Source organism: Cuculus canorus, chromosome 7, assembly GCF_017976375.1.
Source record: "Cuculus canorus isolate bCucCan1 chromosome 7, bCucCan1.pri, whole genome shotgun sequence".
Classification (NCBI taxonomy): domain Eukaryota; kingdom Metazoa; phylum Chordata; class Aves; order Cuculiformes; family Cuculidae; genus Cuculus; species Cuculus canorus.
In genome coordinates this window covers 28267486-28289865 of record NC_071407.1, presented here as the reverse complement: position 1 = coordinate 28289865, position 22380 = coordinate 28267486, and the positions used below count along the sequence as shown (strand labels likewise).

General features: G+C 39.3%; 1 protein-coding gene across 16 annotated transcripts in view; it reads left to right on the top strand.

Moving 5' to 3' along the window:
• Window positions 1-22380, top strand: part of LDB3 (LIM domain binding 3) — a 130903-nt gene that overhangs the window by 17520 nt on the left and 91003 nt on the right. For 15 of the 16 annotated variants that reach the window (XM_054071315.1, XM_054071313.1, XM_054071324.1 and 12 more), the window contains exon 3: window positions 22136-22287. In XM_054071315.1, coding sequence (XP_053927290.1) covers window positions 22136-22287 — 152 coding nt within the window. Of the gene's footprint in view, window positions 1-20868; window positions 21315-22135; window positions 22288-22380 lie in introns of those variants that run through there. The other variant, XM_054071316.1, reaches the window with a different exon arrangement.

Sequence of the window (22380 nt, the reverse complement as noted above, 5' to 3'; positions counted from 1 at the left end):
TCTGAAAGCTCTAGAGAATTAGTGAATTAATTCAGTTTTAGTTTCAGATCAGTTTAATCTAAGACCAAATTTTAATTGCCTTCCTAGTGAGAATGGCAAAAAGTCTAAGGACTGATAATTTGCATGAACAGGGTTGCTATTTGGAAGAATGTGAAGTGGTTTTGGGTTTTCCCAGTATGTGTTACTTGTCATAGAGGTTATCCCAGCTTGTGGGAACATTCCTGGTGGAAAAAAGTAGTGATCATCACTTCCACAATATTGAAGACATATTTGCAGTATGATTGACAGGATGAGGAGGTGGTATATCGTTTCTTTGCACATCAAGGCACTGGCAGTGAGTGAAACCAAAACTAGAACTTAGCTGCTTAATTTATCCCTTGAACAGGTGCAGTACAAGCAGCTGCAATAAGATCTTTTATACATTCCACCCACGATTCCCTGGAGTTTGTGTGTCCTAAAGACAACCTGGAAAGAAGGCAGTGGACTGGACACTCTCTTGTACAGTATTATATTTTATAACTGCAGTGTGAGATGCTGATCCTTCCCATGGGGAAGGAATTAAGAGTGGGATCTGAGTTTCATGCCATTTGATGATATGGGTAGATGATGTTTTCTCTTGCCACTCTCAGTGTTTAGCTAAGTTACTTAATTTGGTCTGTAACTTTTTTGTTTTATTAAAACTCGTTATGCTTCCAGGAGAGCATTCTTGAAAAACTCCCAGCACGCACTCGCTTCTTTATCGTCTGTGGAAGCTTCTCATGGAATCCTTCCTACGTGAGATCTGAACGAGCTGAACTTCGCTCTTCTATAATCTAAAACCTCTGTCTTGATACTAACCTTCAGCGTGCCCAGCAGGATCCCAGACTCCACAATATTGTGATCACTGCAGCCAAGGCTATCACTAACTGAGATATTACAAAGCAGGTTTCCTTGTTTTGTGAGTAGCGTCCAGCGGTGCCTCATTCCTGGTTGGTACATCTAAGATTTGTATGAGGAAGCAGTCTCTCTGCATTCGAGGAACTTGAGGGATGGCATGTGAGCTGCTGTATTGTTCTTCCAGCAACTGTCTGGGTAGTTGAAGTTGGACATAAGAACCAGGTTCTGTTGACCCAAAGCTTGCTAAAGCAACCCAAATATTGCTTCATTAGCGTTATCATCTTGGTTTGGAGATTGGTAGCAGATGCCTACTGTAAGACCTCCCTTGGAGACAACCCTTCTGATCTTGCCCAGAGGCGTTTGTTAGGGTTTCCACAATTGCTTTAGTTGACTTCTGTATCCAGGGTTCTCCTTAACATAAAGGGTGACTCCTCTTCCTCTTCCTCTTCTTCCCTGCCTTCTCCTCTTCTTTGCTTCTTCCTGTCTTTGCGAAACAGCCTATAGCCGTCCACTGCGATCCTTCAGTCATGTGAGTTGTCCCACCATACTTCAGTAATTCCTATGATACCTTAACTTTCTGACTGGGCATGGAACTCCAGTTCCTTCTGTTTGTTCACCATGCTGTATGCATTGGTATACATACACTTGAGGTATAATATTTAATTATTTATATCTGAGGAAAGCATCACTAAGAGGACTTGTAAACACTACTGCTCTTTGGTCTACATTAAGTCTTCATCCTTCTCCACTGGTTTGGCAGAGTCCTAATATTATATTTGTTTGAGTCCTAATATTAAATGCATCTCCAAACTTGGGATTCAAGGAAGAGCTCTTGCTGTATAGCTGATTGTTAAGCCTCTTTGTTCAGTGTAGATAAAAGGTCTAGGAAGAAACTTGACTTGTTGGCTTTGAATTTTAGAACATCTGCAGTGAATGTTCTGGCCTGGATGCCAGAAATCCTTCTCATAGAATCATAGAATGGTTTGGATTGTAGGAGGCTTTAAATATACATTTTCAACCCTGCTGCCTTGGACAGAGGCACCTTCCACTGGATCAGGTTGCTCAAAGCCTCAACAAACCTGGCCTTGGAACACTTCCAGGGATAGAGCTTCCATGACTTTCCTGGGCAACCTGTGCCAGTGCCTCATGACCCTTGCTGTAAAAAATTTCTTCCTAATATCTAATCTAAATTCCCCCTCTTTCAGTTTAGTGTTAATCTACCCCCAGAGTATCTGCTCTCAGCTACTATCTGAGTAGTGTCCATCTAGGCCATACATTCACACTAGTATGAGGCTGTCCTGGGGTTACTAATGCTGTAAAGAGAGAGATGTAGAAAATAATCTCTATAACATTTTTTTTTCCACTGCATACAACCCAATTTTACAGTAACAAAATAGGGATCAGGAACTAGCAAGAAAAGCCCCTAAACTGACAAATTCTCTCTGCAAAAAGAAGAGGGTGCACACTGTCTTCCAAAACTCCCACCATTGCTACAATTACTTTAATGTGATACTTGGTAAAAATTAGTTTTCTCTGTGTGTCATAAGATAAAAGCTTTTTTCTGGCTGAATTCTACCACCCCACGAAAGCTGATGGTGAACACCTTGAAGAGGTGAAGTTGAAACATCTAATTGTTTCTTAATATTTAGTTGAATATTTTCATATATTTATTAAGTACAACTATAATATTAAAAGCTCCAAATCCCTATGCTTATTTCTGAAAAGAATAAATAAATGGAAAGATAGGGAACATGAAATCAAGTACAAGCATGTTTGTTTGGAAAGATAGCAAGGCCTGAGAACAAATGAAGAAGGCAGTAACTTGCAGTGACCTTGGTACATTTTTAGTTGAGCTTAGTTTTCCGTTTTCAGTTGGTATACAAGAATTGTTCTCCCCATTTTCCCTCCTGATTGTACACTGCCTTGGACCCGTGTGTTTACCTTTGTACGCAACTGGCCTATAGAAAATTCCCTCCTTTTTTTTTCATATGCCTCTGATGAACAGGGACTCCTGATATATATAAATATATATATACGATAACATAATTATAGTTTTATATAGCTATATAAAATAGAATCATAGAATTGTTTGGACTGGAATGGACCTTATAGATCATCCAGTTCCACCCCCTCTGCCATGGGCATGGACACATCCCATTAGACCAGGCTGCTCAAAGCCCCATCCAACCTGGCCTTGAACACCTCCAGGGATGGGGCAGCCACGACTTCTCTGGTCAATCTGTTCTAGTGCCTCACCACCCTCCCAGGAAAAATATTTCTTTCTAGTATCTCATCTAAATCTCCCCTCTTTCAACTTCAAACCGTTACCCCTTGTCCTGTCACTGCACTCTAGGATGAAGAACTGCTCCCTGTCTTTCCTGTAGCCCCCTTTCAGTGCTAGATGGCTGCTATAAGGTCTCCCTGGAGCCTTGTTTTATATAGTTATAGATATATACATTTTATATTTGAAATGTATTGTCTTTTTCATTTCTGTTCTTAGCTCTGACACCTCCATCTTCTGTTTCTTTATGGCTAATTTTCATTGCAGATGCTAACAAGAGAAAGATGAGGACTCGTCTTTATTTCCTGATTAAAATATACATTGTCTATTTTGTGATATGAGAACATCCCGTTAAAGACGGCATGCCATCCTCTTTGCTAGCTTCAATCCAATCCACTCTTGTCCTTAGTCTTGCCATAAACATAGCTGTTTGTATCCTCTAAGCAGAAGCTCAAGTAAGAAGTGACTACGAGACTGGACAAACTGCATGAATACTGCATGAAGTGTCAGCATATATTCCAAGACAGTAAAGTTGTTAGCAAGCTCTGTATATTTTAATGGATATCTAGGATACATGTGGAAATGACTGGTAATTTTTGCTATCCCTGTCTTTCACTACCAAAGCACTTGGCAGTATCCTGCAAGGGCTGGGATAGTGTATTGGACTTTAAGTTTGGATTGAGTAATGTCAAGAGTAATGCCAGGGTAAAGTCTGAAAGAAGAGAGAGGGCTGTAAGGCAACCTACTGACACAGGACCATAAGGAAGAAGTTGGAAATCTTGTTTGGCAATTGTCCTTCTATAACAGTCCTCCTATTCTAACAAACACAAGATTGATCTATTTTAAGTTAAACATGGAAGCTGGAAACTTGGAGAATGAATAGTCCTGCTTCCACTTCAGTGCTTGCTCACAATATTTATGTTGGAGTTTAGAACAAAGATGATTTATTTTGTGTTGATCTGCATGTTATTCTAAATACGTTCTGGTGTTGGTAACAAGAAGCAATGTTCCGAAGAGGAGCAGAAAAACCAAACAACTTAAATTCTCAGTAGTGTGAGAAATGATTAGGCCTTTAAAGAAAAAGCTATTCAAGTCATAAAAGTTTAAGTAGACTATTAAAGAGTTCTTTTGGTTTCACATGCTTTGGACTGAGTACTAAGTCTCTGATGTGCTCAATTCCAAATGTCAAATCTCTTTTCTTTTTCCCCCTTTAGTTTTATCAAAGTATGAAAGTATTGCCTGAGTGAGATGCTATTGTTGGCAAGCCTTTGATGGACGCTCCTGGAATTCATTGCAGGAGCCATGACTTCTGCTTTATCTGAAATCTCACTGGCTCCTGATGACAGACAAACTCTGTTTTTAGCATTGCACTGAAGGTCAGGCAAATGACTGGCTTCCAAATAGGGTAACTGAAGATACTACAGCAGATTTATTCCTGGTATAATTCCACTAGTTCTGTGAAGTTACAGGGGAAATATGTTTGTCAAGAGAGCCTTAGGAATTGAAGGATAACACTGCTGGTCTCAATCACTTGTATATAAAGAGAGGCTGGAAAAAGTATCAGTAAGGTTAAAATTCCTTCTGTAAGAGAAATGCTACACTCACAGAGATAAGCATGTTATTTTTACTTGGTATAGATCAGTGTGCCTCCATTAAGGAGACTGAACACAATAGAATGTGGTATTTTTTTTTTTTAACATCTGAGAATCCAGCTCTGCATTTTTAATCAGAGATGAGGTTGAGGTTTTCTGGCTGTGTATATATATCTCAAGGTTAAATAATGCTCTTTCCTGGTGGCATTTGAGATGATTCCATTATTTTTCACAGATTTTTAATTTTAGCTGCTGTTTTGGCGTACCTCATGTCTATAAAATGACAATCAAGCATACTGTTTAGATATTTCACTTCATTTTTACAAGTTATCCATAGCCTTAATTCATATACAAAGCAATACATTGATTTTGCAGATGGATCAAGAAAAGTCAGTAGTAATTTGTGAAAGTGAGCACTGGATAGTGTTGTATTGTTGCTCAGGTGTTAGGAAATGAATGGTCAACTTCTTTGTAGAATGACATTGCAAAGGCAAAAACTTGTAGAAGCTTCAAAAAATTCCTTCTAAAAGAAACTTTGTTTTACAGGTCATGACTATATCGACTGTTTCCAAATCTTTGGGAAAAGTGGTAGAACCAAGTGCATTCTTAAGGATGCAAGAAGTGTGTGGGTATCAGCAGGGAGGAATGGCGGTATCTAACAGGGAGGGGCTTGTGATCACTGGCTTTTTTAGAGTGACTTCACCCATCTAGGCTGGGGACATATAAAGTCATGGCTGCAGAGAGATCCTTTGGCTGGTAATAGCTATCATCTTGTCTACCACTTTGTGGCGTTTCCTTCCCTGGAGGTGTTAAAAAAATGCATTGGCATGGCAGTTTGGGACACGGTTTAGTAGGCACAGTGTTGTTGGGCTGATGGTTGGACTTGACAATCTTAAAGGTTTTTACAACCTTAATGATTCTACGATTCTATTTGTGCCTGAAAGACCAGGAGTGTATCAATTATCAACAACACTGGGAGTTGGGGCAAAAATTCAGGATTAAGTTTTTACAAAGAGGGCATTACCAATAATGTGAAATAAACATGGATTATATTTTAGCTTTTGTAAAATAGAAGCAAATGTAATTTTTACACTTCTGGAGCAGAAGTGTGTTCTGTAAAGCTCAGACAACATATTTTAATACTTCAGTCTCGCTTTTACTGAGAGGTTACACTTCAGTGAGCTTTCCCGTTAGAAGTGGCAAAATATTTTTTTCATGACAGATATCCTGATGACTGTAAAGTACAGACAACTGTTGCCATGACGAGTCAGGATTTCTTCAAATTCATTCAGCTTTGACTCTGGTGCTTTACCCCAAAGGCTCTGCTTTTCCAAATCATTCACAACATATCCTCTTTTTAAATCCATCAAACAATCCTGCACTCACTCCATACTGTAAGTTCTAATGTCAAAGCGAATCTATGTTCTACTTGTGGCACCTGCTGTGGCACATACTTCAGCTACTTTAGGGTAGTACTAAGCATACCACCATACTTAAAGTCCTGTCAACATAGCAGTGATAAAGACCCTTTGGAAAATGTATAGCTTCACCCTAAATTAATCATTTATCATAACTCATAAAGGAGAATTAATTGGCATTTAGTACTTGTAATAGGATTAATGCTTCATGAAAAAGGGCCATGTATGTAAGAACAGGCCTCATGCAGAGTAGGAGTACTTTCGTTTTTAACAAGGCAAAACAATTTCTGTTACAAATAAATTCCACTTCGGAAAAAATACCTAAGATAGTCAATGTATCAGCAAGTGACATTGCACTGAATGCTCATAAGTCAGGCTTTGGAAACATAAGTCTGTGTTACTAAATACTGAAAATACTACCATAACTCAAATTACAAGTGTATGACAAAAATAGATTAAACTTTTTTCTTTTACTAATATCAGTTCAAATGATGGGTTCACAAAATGGTGTATATTACAATATTACTGTGCACTATGGAAATACCTGTACTATAGACTGACAAATACTTTGTCTATAACTCAACTAATGCAAAAACCCTCTACATGTTTGGCATGTTACATATTATGACAGAATTTGAGAGTGTGCACCATCTACACGTGTATGGTGTTTCCCAGTTGATTGTTTTATCTATTACATAAAGCTAGAACTGGAAACAAAAAGTGTTTTAATGGGAGGGGAAAGGTAATTTCCTGGTATTGACTGATGTTTACTTCAGAAGTTTTTGTAGTCATCCCTTCTTCCCACTCTGAAATACGAAGTCCGATCTCTCCTGAATCCATTATATGTTTGTGGGGTTTTTTTTAATGGATCTCCATGCTTCATAGGTTTGTCAGGACAAGGAGTTGGTTAAGTGAACTATAGATAAATATAGATGTACCCTTTTGATCCTTTGGGTCATTCTCCTGACTTTCTGCCACTAACATGGGCTAGTTGTCTCTATTCTGCTAACATAGGCATCTTCAAACTTAGGTTTCTATGATTTAAGCTTATATGTCATTCAAAATATTGTATTGGAGTGTTCACATACGAAAGCAGAAAAGGACTGTCTGGTACAAAGAGGATGATGTGCTACATGTGGAATTTGCAAGATGGCAAGTTATGTTTGAGTCTTTCCAGTTCTCTGTTGTGAAGTGAGTTTGCTGGCCCCAGCCATACTCGTTGTGGAAGGTTTCTCAATTGTAAAAGTGAGATGGACTTGTAAGGTGTTACTTTTGATAAGAAGAGCAGGGAGGTTGCCCTTCAGGACAGAAGGAAATAGAGACACGGACACGAGGCTGCCTGCAATCCTTAGTTTTACTTCAATACTCATAAAATCTACAAACATTAACGTAAAATTGTTGAGGGAATGGAAGAGCTTTTACAACCCTCATGTAAATTAAAGGTATGTTTTCCAAATGTTATCTGAGAAGAAATCATTGATATTTTGCCTGAGGTGAAAATACACACCTGATTTACCATTGCAGGCAGGTTTGCACTCATCTGTATTGCTGCTAAGTAGTTAAGAGCCAAACTGAAATACTGGCATTTGTACTGAAGAGAATAACTTGGGAATTGGGAGCATAATATTTGTGCTGTGCTAAAGCTTTACTGGGAATGTGTTGACAGACAGGACAGAAAAATAAAATCCCGACAGACAGAAGTTCTCTAGTCCTCCAAGCAAACAGGTTGGGGTCACAGGAGGAATATGTGCAATGGCATTAATTTCCTGCATGAGATTCCTTGATTCACCAACTTCCTCAACAGCTTGATTCACACCTTACTTGGGAAAGGTACTTGTAATCATGCTGTTTGAAAAGCTGTTAATCTTAGAGCAGTTCTGTTCTTTGCCCTTCCTTATTTAGAAGGATTTAGCTACTTTTGATACTCAGACTTTCAGTTCATTTTTCCTAAGGACTGATTATCAGTGTACCTACTAATACAAGCACAAGACTTTCTAATTACGCACTGATACAGCATGAACAGCACACGGCTCTCTTATCAGTCTTTACATAAGATGGCATGACTTTGTGTCATGTCTGAATTGCAGCCAGCAGAAGCTCAGTTTGACACCCTGGTGCCTTTCCCCTTAGGACTATTGCATTGTGCATTCTTACAGGGTCATGCATGATAAAAAAGGATAAGGGGCCTGCAAAGAGACGTGACTTATTGTCTGCAGAGCTTTTACCTCTGTGCTACTGCTGCAGATTTCTTCAGAGGCTGCAACAGATGCTATAATTATTGCCTAGACTGCAGGGCAGAGAAACATAGAACTTGAAATCCGTGCTTTCATGTCAATTCTGTTGATCTATGGTATTCAGACAGAGCACCAGAATTAGATGAGATGATATTAGATACTTCAAAGTGGAAACTTAAGGTAGTGTCTTGTTTTTCTCTGACATAGCCAGAATCTTGTAAAATAAGTTTTATCTTTCTCTTATGTCTCTTTCTCCTTTTTTTTTCTATTTGTACTTTTATTAGGAACTTATTTTAGTACCCGGATAATTTCCTAATACCAGTCTTCTCTATCACTTAACTCAGTGTTAAGACTAAATAATAGAGGTCTTTTCTAATTCTGGCTTTGGATAGTTGCTGAAGAGTAGCATCATTATGAAATTGTTGCTTTCTAGATATAGGAGGTTAATATCACTGTGTGGAATATAAATGACTTTTAGTTGAATGTATGCTAGACTGGGTATGACCCAGAAGACTCATTGTTATGATCTGGAATTGTGAAGGAGCTCTTTTCTGAGGATTTTATGTAGGAGATACACAGAAAATGGAAGCAGAAGGTAGGGGGCAAATTTCTTTCAATCCTGGCAAGGATACAAAATCGCAGAGGGGAAGGCCATTCAGAAGAAAATGCCTGTCACCAGCTGAGCGAACCAGATGGACATAATCTGTGGTACTATTTAAAATAGGTCTAGGAAAAGTTTGGGAGCCTCTTCAGACTTTATTAGGCAGTTAACATGTAAAATGCATATGTTGCTCCCATATCATATGCGTATGTAAACTGACGGTCGCTTGAAGGGCTATATAATTCTATAAATAGAAGACCCATCCTAGGATAAAGAGAGATTAGTAATACAGCTCCATTTGGCACTTCTGTCTGCCTCAGGAATCTCCTCAGCTGCCCAATAACCATCCAAGCATTCTTAGTGTTCGTTTATTTCCTTCTTGGTATTTGAAGTAAAAGCCTCTTGTTGTTAAATAGGTGCATATTCCCCTTGAGAAATGTTTTCTGCTGCCATTGCAGTTGGCACAGTTTTGGTGTGAAGCACATCAAAGTTCCATCGCTGACAGTTCTTACATATTTTCTCTGCAAACCTGATTCATGAGACTAAGCAATGTTATTGAGCAAGATGCTCTCTTGCTCTTGAGCAAGAGAGAAGGAAGGGTTTAAAAAGAGGAAACAGATGACAAATAAAAACTAGGGAGGATGGGAGCCACTCATCCATTAAGTAATCTCCTGATTTAAGAGGCTTTAGAGAAACCTGGCCAAGGTCAAACTCTGACAACACAGTAAAACTCCAAAACACCTACAGATTTTGTTTGTAAAGCTCTGAAAAACATTACTGTAAGTATAATCCTACCTAGAACAAAGAACTTCCATAATTCCATCACTCGTAATTCTGTCTGGATCCGAGATTTGCATGTTGGTATTAGGGAATACACCAGTCTTCTTTAAAGACATTTTTGCTTTATACAGTCTTAAATGTCACTTTAATTTAGCCATTCAGGTCTTTGCTTGGTGGCAAAACAGTGATGAAGCTCATTGTCCCACAGTTCAGCTAAGTCCTCATTTAAGATCAAAGATGAGGGTTAGCTTTTTTTCTACATGCTCCTTTCATTTCTCATTTGTATCAGACAAATAACGATTTTACTAGCAGCAGGAATCCCTATTAAAGTAACTGTCATATTTTGTCATCTGCACAATTCATTGTCTAGCAATTCATTTGGTGCCTGGTGGAGGAAAAAAGACAAACTGGGCACAGAAAAGCAGACCACCTTAGACTTTCTGAAATTCTTTCAAACAACAACTTTCCTGCTGCCTCTTCCAAACCAATTATTTTGACATGCTTCACTGCAGAAGTTACAGTGTCTAATGCAGCCAAGGAAAACACTGTTAGGCCAAATTCTGAACTTGATTGCATTCCTTCCATGGACTTAAATAGATGCCCTGTGAACATTTATTCCATAACAAAACGTGCAATCAGATTATCATAATTAGTGTGTTTACACTGGACCAGGAGAGGAAAATTCCTAATTTGGATATGCAGAATTTGGAACCTTGTTGTGGCTAGGTGTGTAACTCATTATGACCTCTGCTTTTAGTGTGTCTGAGAAAAATCTCTGTAGTTATCAGGGAAGCAATGAAAGATAAAAGTACAGATTTGAAACTGAAGTGAAGCACCCTGCAGAATAATACTGTTATGCCCAAGCTATGTGGGAGTTACACAGCTTGATCCATAAGAAGCCATGCTCTGTATCAAAGATGAATGAGTATCTTAAACTAAGAATCAGAACCACATTCATCTACATAAAGCCTAGCTAAATACACCAAGTAGGCTAATGATAATTTTCACATGTAATTTAGGCACCTAACTTCGTCACTTAAGAATGTTTATTACATATGAACATGTAAGCCATGTTTTAATATCTACCTTAAGCTCCTAAACCACTGATTGCACTGCCAAACTGGTAGAAATTTTTATCACAGAATCATAGCATCATAGAATGATTTGGGTTGAAGGGACCTTAAAGATCATACGGACCAACCCCTCTGCCATGGGAAGGGACACCTCCCACTGGATCAGGACACTCAAAGCCTCATCCAGCCTGGCCTTGAACACCTCCAGGGATGGGGCAGCCACAACTTCTCTGAGCAACCAGTGCCTCACCACCCTCACAGGAAAAAAAGTCATCCTGGTGTCTAATCTAAACCTCCCCTCTTTTGGTTTCAAACCATTATCCCTCATGTTATCCCTATCCTCCCTGTTCAAGAGCCCCTCCCCAGCTTTCCTGTAGCCCCCTTTAAGTGCTGGAAGGCTGCTACAATGTCTCCCTGGAGCTTTCTCTTCTGCAGCCTGAACAAGCCCAAACCTCTCAGCCTGCCCTCGTATGGGAGGTGCTTCAGCCCTCCGATCATCTCCATGGCCGACTCTGGACTTGCTCTAACAGCATGTTTCAAGGCATGAAACACTGTTAAAACCTGTGTGCTCTGAAAGTATAATCCTGTTTTAGCTTGATGCTGCTTACACCACTAAATGGTGAGCACCAAATTTAGATGAGAGAGGCAGAGCACCAAAAAAATTGGCAGAAACATTGCTCCCCAAGTTAAGAGGTTAAAGTATTACTAAGCAGTAATATCAGTATCACAGGCAAATCTGCAGCCTGTGTTTTGCAGGGGCCGTTTGATTAGACAGAAAGTGTTCATTCACAATTGATGGTTGCCCACTTTGGTATCTGTAACTAAGACAATGGAGATTTTTCATTGGGCTCTCTGAAATGTAGTACAAAATAAAGTTGAAGAAAATTTTATTAAGATGGATGTACATCTTACTTAGCATCCCCAAGGCAAACTGAAAGCTCTCTAACCCTCACCATGGTGAGCAGCTCAGAAGGTGAAAGGCCATCCACAGTAAAATGTCAACTGGATAGGAAATACTGATCTCTTCCTGCCGTAGTACCTTCTTTGAAGCGCCAGTTATACATATGCTGAGTAACTCCTGGAGAATTAAATACCTGTCATCAGAGACAACAGATGAGCTTGTCCACATGAAGAGCTTCTCTGGGCACCTGAAGGACTGGTGGATGAACGTTCTCAATGTAGATAATACACCTGGTATTACTGCTGGAAAGGGGTCTAAATGTCATCCTTGTCACAACAATAACTAAGCAAGTTCTTCTGTAAATGTCAAAAAGTTTCTGGTTTTCCTTTTGTGGAAGTAGTTCTATTTACAGTCAGTATTGGGAATATGCTGCTGAGTGGGATAGTCATGTAAACACACTTCACCATTTTAGAGGACTCTAGAGGGATGAGGAGTGTGAATAAGTCATTTTCCCTCTGTAGGAAAAATGAATTCCCAGTAGCTTATCCAAAGATAATTGAGGCTGCCTGGACACTGCTGAATTAGAAATCATGAGCTCACAGACTCCTGCCTTTATCTGGAATGGAAATTCCCCAAGAACAGCTTTCCTTGTAGTGGCTGGGAATTTTTGAGTCAAGTTTCAGCTCAAAACTTGGGCATGAAAATAGGAGACATGGTATGATGAAGGTGAGTGGCATTGTTTGTATCTTCAAACACAGACAAATTAATACTAACTAGATGAGGTCATTCATTCCTTAAAGCTCTTTCTAAATAACCTGCTTCCAAATCAGCTTATGGCTTCTAAATATATAGGACTTTCTTGTTAAAACCTTCTTTCAGTAAACCCTTCTTGATGTTGTATTTTCAGTTGTACCTTTCAGCATGTGTCATCTCATAAACAATATTGATGTTTAATGAAGACTTTCTGTAAATTTTCAGAATATAATTGTCTTTTGTGTAATGTTTTGTAAAACATTTTTACTTCTGATTCTCCTTAGGAGACAGTGCAGGTTAGGACTGGGAGCTGGTGAAGCACTACGCTGTGGGGAAGGGAGACTATCAGTCCAGGTTGCCTTTGTGTATAGCACACCTGGCTGGTCTGACTTCTTTCTGACCAGAAATTAAACAAGTTTGTGAGCCATAGATTAGTGTAGGAGCCACTCTGCCAGGGTTTACTTGGCCTCCTGGTTCATCACAAGGTTGATGGTTCATATGGGATAGCAGTGAAGTAGGTAAACTGTTATGGTCACCAAATCTACCCTTGTTGTACTAGTAGTTGAGCAAAAATCACTGTATCTTTCTCAAGCAATAATACTTTTTCATCTTGCTCGTTTGATATTTTTTTATTTTGAGTCAGAAATAGCCTTTAGCTACAGACAGTGCCAGTATGTTAAAATATTTAATTTCTGTTATTTCATTTTGTCTGTAAGCAGGAAGCCTTTCTAAAGTCACATAAAAACCTGTGATTGTAGAGTATATGGAAAATACTCAAGTATGTGGGAAAAAGACAACACCCCTCCTGGGATTTTGAAATCTTTTCAGCTTAACGTGCCCTGAAGCCACTGTGAGATGTGTGTGAAGGTACTCAGCTACTTGTGTGCAATGGAGGATTATAAACCTGGTGGACATAGAATTCACTCAGAGGGATGCTTTTACCTTGAGAAAACCATATATGTCACTGGCTTGTACTTGGTCAAATATGTGTTTTATTATTATACCCTGCAAGCTTTAAGTGGGAATTTTTTTGAAGATTGGTGTACCCACCACTTTAATGAGTTAAAACACCCAAACCCAACATTGGCATCATCACTCTATAAATAAAGCTCAATCCTTGTCCTTAGCAATAGCCACCTCCTTCCTCAGTCGAGGTAAAGAAGCAGTTAGACAAGATGCTTCCTTTTTTAAAATTCAGATTGTGTTGCTTTTAGTTATTATTTTGTCAGTCTTCATAGTCTCAGTATAACAATTTTTCCCTTTTATATTTGAGCTCATATCAATATGTTCAAATTATTACCTCTTAAATAAATGTGGTTCCTGTGGCTTCACAAAGGAAGTGGCATCTGTCTGTTCCATGGAAAAGCTAGGAAAACAAAGCTTAAGCTATTACTTTTTAACAGATAAAAGAAATATCATCAGTGTCTGCAACTTCCCTTGCTTCCCGAAACATCCAGCAGATTAGATACCTGTTAAATGTGTCAGGATTGTGTTTTACCTGCTACACCTTTGTATTTCCAAGGATCCTGCTGGGATACCTGGATGTCATGTTATGCTCTAAACATGATACAGCATATTATAGACAAAATTTGCATTGCCGTTTCTTAAGGGAACTTTGCTTCTGTTATTTTTTATTCACTTGGATCTTGAAAGGAATTCATCCCTCTCTGAAGTTTGAAGCCTGTGCTTTTGTGTGTTCTCTCACAGACCATGGGTGAATGCTACCGGTACAGAACAGTTACTCTTGTGGATGAGGAGAGTGTTTAATGAGTAATTGATGCTCAATGCTGGGCCAACCAATTGAAACAGATCCACATTGGGCAACGTGGCTTCTTAAAACCTTAAATGCAAAAGTAATTACATGATGCTGAGTCTAGTTCCTGCAAATTTAGTTCTGATTCAACATCGTTGTCAATGGGGAGATGTGCTACATTTCATCTTCTTTCATACAGTTGCCTTTCTGCATGTACTATCTGTAGGCAAAGCGTGGAGTTGAATAGTCTGTATTTGTGGTTTAGACACAGAACTACTCTGCTGTGGCAGGTCGTGTTTCGGTGATCAAAGGAAGAACTGCTCCCCTGGTATTCTGGTGGCCAGAAACAGAAAGAACTCAATAAACAAATGTATGTGTAAAGAACAGTTGAATGTAAGCCTGCATCAATTGAATAAATACACTAATGTACAAACACACAGGGGCAGAGGAGTCACTGGTACATCAATCAGGTCTGTGCTGGAACCTCAGGACTTATTCGTAGTCAAAGCTATTTTAAGTTGCTTCATATCAGAAATGACTGCAGGCCACTAACTGCCAAGCTAAAACTCTCAAATGCCCTTTTAGGAAGGGCTTATTGTTGCTAGACCAATCAAAAGCCCTTCAAAAATATAAAGCTTGTGGCCTTAGTTATATACAATGAAATGCATTAAGCAAAATGAATGTGAAAAAAGAGAATTTTACCATAGTGGCCCATAGCAAAGGACATAACCCCCTCCATTTATTGCTAATGCTTGTAAGGGGAGACAAGACGAATTGTGTTCCATTGAGGAGGTAAAAAAAACTGTACAGAATGTAGAATTCAAGAAGCCAGTAGCTGTGAAAATGCGGAGTGCCATCTTGATAACTGAGATCAGTCTACTTGAAGCACAGAGAAACATCCAGCCTTATAAAAGAGCCTTAAAATGAATTAAAAATTGAGAGAGAGAGGTAGGGAAGAGGAGGGGGAACCTTTGAAGAAACTTGGCAGTTCTGATCCTGCAAGCAGGTACAAGCCAAGTGTCGCTTTGCTGCAGGGAGTTGTCCTGTGGAAGTGAGCAGAGCTGCTCACGCGCATGGGGCAGCCACTATACTAAGGTCAGTACCTCAGTTATATTCTCAGTTTTGATTTGCATTCAGGTTATTAAACTCTTGGACACTGAAGAAGAATTTACCTACTTTTTCCTTGAAAAGTATTGTCATAACAAACCAATCATCATTTATTATTATATGACTTGCCTCTCTGCTTCCATTTCATTTCTGGAAGACATAGCACACACTGTCTTGGCACAGTACATGATGCTAACTGAGCATAGACTGAGCAGATCTATTATCTCTTTTTGGATGAAGACTGGGAGAAGAGAGATTACCATTAGTCGTACCATACAAGATTTAGAGCTGCATGGTCTTCTAGCTTTGGTGGTGTTAGGCTGACAGTTGGACTTGATAAGCTTAGATGACTTTTCCAACTTTAATTATTCCATGATTCTATGCCAATATATCCTATTAAAAAGGCACACCAAAATTTTGACTATCACCTGAATAGTTGGTATACATAGACCAGGCATGCTTCTAACAGGCTAAGCTGCAAACTCCAAAATATTTCCTTTTTTATTTTTTTTTTAACAAAGGACTGGCAATTTTTCAATCTGATAATGTGGAGCTGAGGCACGGAATGGAATGATCTTCCTTCCAACCAGGGATAGGAGCATTCACACTCACTTTTAAAAAATCCCCCAGTCTTGCCTAGGGCATTCCCCTAAGCATTGCCCATAGCCTCCCTTTCATTTCCCAGGTGAAAATCTTTTACATTTGGCTTATTTTCATCACCTGTGTCTATTTAGTTTGGCAAGAAGGTCTTGTGATCTGTCTGCTTCCTTGAAGTGTAATCCTGTAAAGGCATTAAGCAGAAGGAAAATGTTTGGTGTTAATTGAGGTGGTATCATTCCAAGGTGGCCTGGTGCACCGAGGCTGAGGTGAGCTGGATCGCTCGAGTGCCAACAGCCCTTCTGCTCTTGCAGTACAGATTTCAGCACAGGGTGTCCTGAATGGTAAGTGCTTGACTGGCTGTCCCACAAAATCTCTGCTGCTGCGGCGGCATCGTGGCTCCTGGTACCCAAGAGAGGTAGATTAAAGCTATTTTAGGTGTTCTCATGTGTACTGTAATCTCCCTTCCTAACTACAGATGAAGCATAGCCCGAGAGGCACTTCAGAGTATCTCTGCAGCTTGCCAGCTTAGCTCTGCTCAACATAAATGGAAGCTCTTCAAGGTGTTAGTGGCACATTTTGCAGATGCCCTGAGTGTTCATTTAAGGCAGGCTTTGTTGTCTCATGAACAACAAAAAAAAAACAGGACAAAAATACCCCCAAAACAACAAGTAAAGCCTAGCAGTAAATAGAAAACAATGAAACACTTTCTTCAGGAAAATGGTAGCTGCAGAATTGGAATTTTCTGTAGGTTTGGTTACTGATGTGTGCAAAGACTTTAATTTCTAGCATCCTACAGCCCTCTGTCTTTACGTTTAATTGATCTTACTTAGCTCTCCCATATGACACTGAAAGCTGTAGAAGCTGTCATCGAAGACAATGGGATGGTTGCTCTATGGGCTAGGTTATCAAGGCTTTTTCTTCTTTTGTTGCTGTTTTGTGGCTTTCTGCCTGATGACCTATCCTTTTCTTTGCTGTTTTTTTTTTCCTGTCCAGAATTATCTTCTATTTTTTAAGAACACCCGTGATTATCCCTTTGGAGCTGTTACACATTTATTGTAGGAACAGCAAGGGAAAGTGACTGATTTAGGAAACAACATAAATTTTCTCAATTAACTTGTTCACAATGGGAGAGGAACTGATGTCTCCAGTCAGGAGATAACTACTTGGATTCATATGAGCATTCACCAGTTCAGCACAGCTATGCTGTGGTGGGATTTCAAAGGATGTCTTTGGTAGGTCATGCTCCCGTGTGCAAAACAAGGACGTTTTGCCGCCACTCCCAGGTGCTGCAAGCCTCAGTGCTGAGAAAGCCTTTGAAGGTTTGTTGGAAACATCTATACAAAAACCCACTTGCAAAAATTTAACAAGTGGAGATTTAAATGCTGTTTTCTCCATGAAGGAAACACATTTTATTTTCTGTTGATCCTTAGTGTCTCAAGAGGCTTTGGCTAATGCTGCAAGCTACTATATTGCTACCTTCTTGTCTGTATGGTCCTCCCTATGTATTTTTGTCTGCCTAGGAGTTCCTTGGGTAGGAAAGCAGTGTCCATCCATCTGTTTATACAAGCATTCTCATTTGTATTTGTAACACATCCACTCGGATGCTGACTGATCCCTACCTCTGCCCTTTAGGGAGGAGCTTGGGGGATCTGGTGCTGTTCTCAAGGTGGTGCAGCAGGTGCACTTTATCAAGCGCCTCCCAGAGCTCCTGCTAAGCAGTATGTACTCAGAACCCAGAGCAGACTTTATTTTTTTTTAGTGCACAGCTGTCACCATTGTGCTATATACCCACCCAGTCTACGGATATGCTCACAAGAGAGTGCAGTAAGAATTCTCTGTAGTACATTGAAAGCAACATGTGATAATTCCAGCCTGCCCACTTGCTTTAAGCTGGGGGTATTGGAAGTCAGATGTCTGCCTTGCAGGAAATTTGTGAGGGCTGAAAATTCACTTCTCTGAAGCAGCAAGTGTTCCTCTGCTTTTCTGAGAGAGGTGAATGATGCCTGGCTTTTCAAGATGAGCTCTTTCCTTGGGCTTGAGATGCTAAAGAAATACTATTAAAATTAGATCTATTAGTGGTACCTTGGCTTGGGTTTTGTAAATAGTTGACAGAAATAGCTGTACCTTGAATGTCAGGTGAATGTTCTGTTGGAGCTTTAAATAGAGGCATTTGCAATACCTTCCATCTGAAAGCTCTGTTGTAATCCAGAGCAAGTAAGTTAAGACTGTTACAAAGGTTTTGTGAAATAGTTCTGTATAGATCTTGCCCAGAGACATTTTAAGAAAAAAAAAGTTGGTGGTCAAATTGAAAATTGTATATTTAGCCTAGACAGACACGTATTTCTCTACTTTTGTTACCTTTGTTAATAGAAGAGAGGCTGAAATGAGAGCAAACTGGAATTTACTGTGTAGACAGATCTGGATTTGCAGCCTAATTCCAAGGGTTAATTCACATTCACCTTTCATTTAGAAAATATTTTTTAAAAACCCGTTTAAATAGAAAATAAATCCTAAAGATTTCACAAAACCACAGTGAGATCTTCTCTGATTGTGGCTATATTTAGTAAATATTTACTAGAACAGAGTTGAATTTTCAAAAGGAAAATACCAACACATGAACGTAAACACTTTGCATTCCATTCCTTTCTGCTGGATCTTTAAAAATGAGAATGAGATAGTCTTGAATGTACCTTGGCACTTTAGATCTGGCTGCCCTATATCTCCCATCTGCACACTGGTATTTTGCCCCCAACAATTACTGACTGTTCTCAGTGTCTGATTTAAGTGCACACTGTGGGGTCACTTGAAAGTCTCTTGGAGAGGCCTGTTAGCTTCTGACTGAAATAGGTTGATGTTTGTACCTTGATTTTAATATTTTATACAGATTATACATCCAGATTTTAATAATGCCTTATATATAAAGCTCTGCAGAACCAAATAATCTGCATAGCATGCTCTTTGGCACTGGGAAGACTAGGGGAAGAAGTAATTCTTTCCTGATACTTCACTGTGATTCTGAATTAGATACAATAAACTAGATCCATCTCTTACACTTGTGAGTCTCACTGTCTATGAAGCTAGGATAAACCACATTTTAGAGGTGAAGTGACATGAGTGGAATGCTGGCCCCTGAAATGGGAATTGGAAAGGTAGAGCTGTGTGAAGGAATCCAGTCCAGAATTTATCATTATACTTAGCTGAGGAGTTGACTACAAATCCTTTTCATTTCCTTTTCAAATAAAGGAACATTGGCGGGTAAGCAATGATTGAAACCATTTCCTTGTTTTTCACAGTATGGTTTTCCTGTAGCTCTTTGCTTCAGAAAGGGTGTTGCAATGTCCATAGTTAGAAATTCATATAAATAACAAACTTAATGTCACCCAGGACTTTTTGTCTGATACATTCTTCTGATGAGTATATGGTTTTTTTTAAGGTAGTGTTTTCTAAAAGTGTTAGACAGAAAATATTCCACTAAAGTAAGTGAAATCAGGTCACCAGTTATAACCATCGCCTCCCTCTGAATTTCACTCTAATTCTAGAACAGTTGTAGTTAAAGCTGTATCTTTGTTTTAGGGTATAACATTTAAATTTGGGTCTGCCAAAAACAGAAATTGGAAAACCTGAGAGAGAAGTCAGAATTTTACAGCTTATCTTAAACTACTCCCAGATCTAGACTTCTAATTTATCCTTTCTGTGGAGGCTCTGCTTTTCTGGGTTTATTTTGTTTGAAGCATCACTGGAGACTGCAAAGAGAAATTTATCTGTTAGAAAAGAATTCCCAAATTAGGGCAGACATTTGACTTTCAGTAACTGGGTTGATGTTTGAGAAGCAGTCACTGTTCTTGATGAGCAGAAGGGGGAGTTCCCAGCATTTGAAACCAGCTGTCTAGAGTATGGAAGTTTCGGCATCACACAGTTAATGTTTTGTGGCAAGAACTTATGTGTTTCATGAGAAGCTAAAAAATGGTGTCTTAGAAGTGTGATGTGTGAAGATTATTTATTGAAAGATCTTTACCAAGAAGGCTCAAGCCTTGGTCACTACTGGATTGGCAATTTATGTTAATGGAGAAAAAAGATAAATTGAAAAAGACTGCAGTGTCCTACTTGATGAATTCAAGCCTTGCTGACTGATTTATCTGAGTTTGGCTTTTCTTCACGTTTTGCCGCTTACTTTATTGCAGATTCAGTTTCTTGACACATTTGGAGAGCTGAGTAGGGTAGCATCTTTCAGTAACTATATAAGTTCATGTGGGTATGCAAATAATCCATATTCTTTCTACGCTTCTAAATACTGTGAACTTCACACAGTGGAAGTCAATGAAATGCATAGAAACTAATGTTTGTATAATAGGTTAGAAAAACTGTGCTTGTAATATAAACCTCTGGTTTCTACTAATCTCTTTCTATGAGGGTGCATTAGACTGCAGAATAAAACTCTGTCACTGAAAATACCAAAAAGTATTTGCCCCACCCCTCAGCTCATTCACACCAGAAAAATACATGAAGGAATGGCACTGCCATTATCAGTCAACTCTGCTTTGCATGGGAACATTCTGTCTGTGGCTGTCCTTCACTTGGGAAAACACTGAACTCTTACTGGTTTTATCTCTAATGGAAAGCAAAGGAAAGCTGTCTCTTCAGTCCGATCAGTTCTGGGAAGTTACTTACCATGCCCAGTTCCAGTGTAATCTCTTTTTGTAAGTAGAGTATCGGACTATTCAGGATGCTGGGTTCTAGCACCCTGATACTAGACCATCTGTTCTAGTAAATTGACAGCTCCCATTGTCACATTCCATATTGAGCATCTTTAAAGGGGTGTTAAAGGAGTGGTTTTCTTTTTTCTTTTGTCTTTGCCAGCAGTATAGCACAAAGCAGTCTAGGGAGTTGTTAAGAAAGGACTTCTTTGTATTGAGTATGTACATATTTTAGGTATTTTGAGGTCATAGTAGGGAAGACAGGTTAAGGAATTTCACTTCACACTTGATGAGGAAAAGTGTTTGGATTTGTTAGGTTTTGGTTTCTTTAGGAATTTAACAGTTTAAGCCTGGCTAAATTCACAGGGGAATTTTGGTTCATAATTGGACACACCTTTCTTTTGTGTTCCCTGTGCTGAAGAAACAGTCTTTGACTGCAGCCTTTGTTGTAGTATTTTAGACTAGCCTTGTTTTTTTTTAGAAGCGAGGAATGTAAGGAAGAGAATACTAAAACTAATAGCAAAGGCTTATGTCCACACCCTTTAGCACTGATTGCTGGAAACAGAGGAAAACTCTGATGTGCTCACTAAGATTTGTCTGGCTGATGGTATGTGAAGGCTCTTTGATTTTAGCTGGAGTTCCTTAATGAAGGCAAGTTTCATAAGTAGCTGTACTGTCATCCAGATGCAAGATGAGGGCTGTGTAAAAGAGGGGAGGATACCATCCATCCAGAGAAGATGCAGTTCACAAGGTTTCTGGAGCAAACAAAATGTGATGCCAGAGTGAACAACCAGATTTTCTGAACTGTTGTCTCGGTTAGGTTTGAAGTGTTGTGGCTTCGTATCTCTAAAAGTGCTGGTCTAACGTTGGACTGTTAAGTCCAACAGGTTGATGGGTATGTAGTAATCTGTCTTGGTAATGGAGCTGTACTTGTGTGTGTAAGGTTAAGCAGAATGATTTGCTATAAAGCTTGCCATAAAGGAAGCAAAGCATGTCCAAGGCCCTTCACACACAATCATTTTCTGTCTGCTCAATATAATGAATTAATTGGGGGGATATGGCTTTTAGGAGAAAAATACAATAAAATCACACAGTAGATAGTGGTTCATTAGTTTTCCGCTTCTGAGTAATGCCTCTATATACCACTGCAGTATGCATAATGATAATTAGCCCCTTGAGCAGGAGATAATATGAGGTAAGGGAACCACTACACTGAGCTTAAGCTCTCAAAATGGAAGAAATGGCAAATAGATGTTGTCCTGGACCTTTGCATAAATGTGAGTTAATGTTGAGTTTAATTTCCCTAAATTCTGTTGTTCCACCCATACAGCAATAAATACAGCCAGTGTTGTGTCTATTTCTGTATTTATTGTGGTATTAAATTCCTCATTATAATTCTGGATGAGTTCTCCAAGTGCTTTGTGTACAGAATGACTTGTCCTGATATGGCTTTTCCTTCTTTTTCTACGCAGATCACCCCTGGCAGCAAGGCAGCACAGTCGCAGATGAACCAAGGGGACCTTGTGGTGGCCATTGATGGGGTCAACACTGACAGCATGACGCACTTAGAGGCCCAGAACAAGATCAAGTCAGCTAGCCACAACTTGAGCCTCACTCTACAAAAGTATGTTGATATATGTTCGGCTCTTTGCATTCCTAAGGACATCCTATGAAACTTGTGACTAAGGGATATAAGTGTTTTATTTCTGTCTGTTAG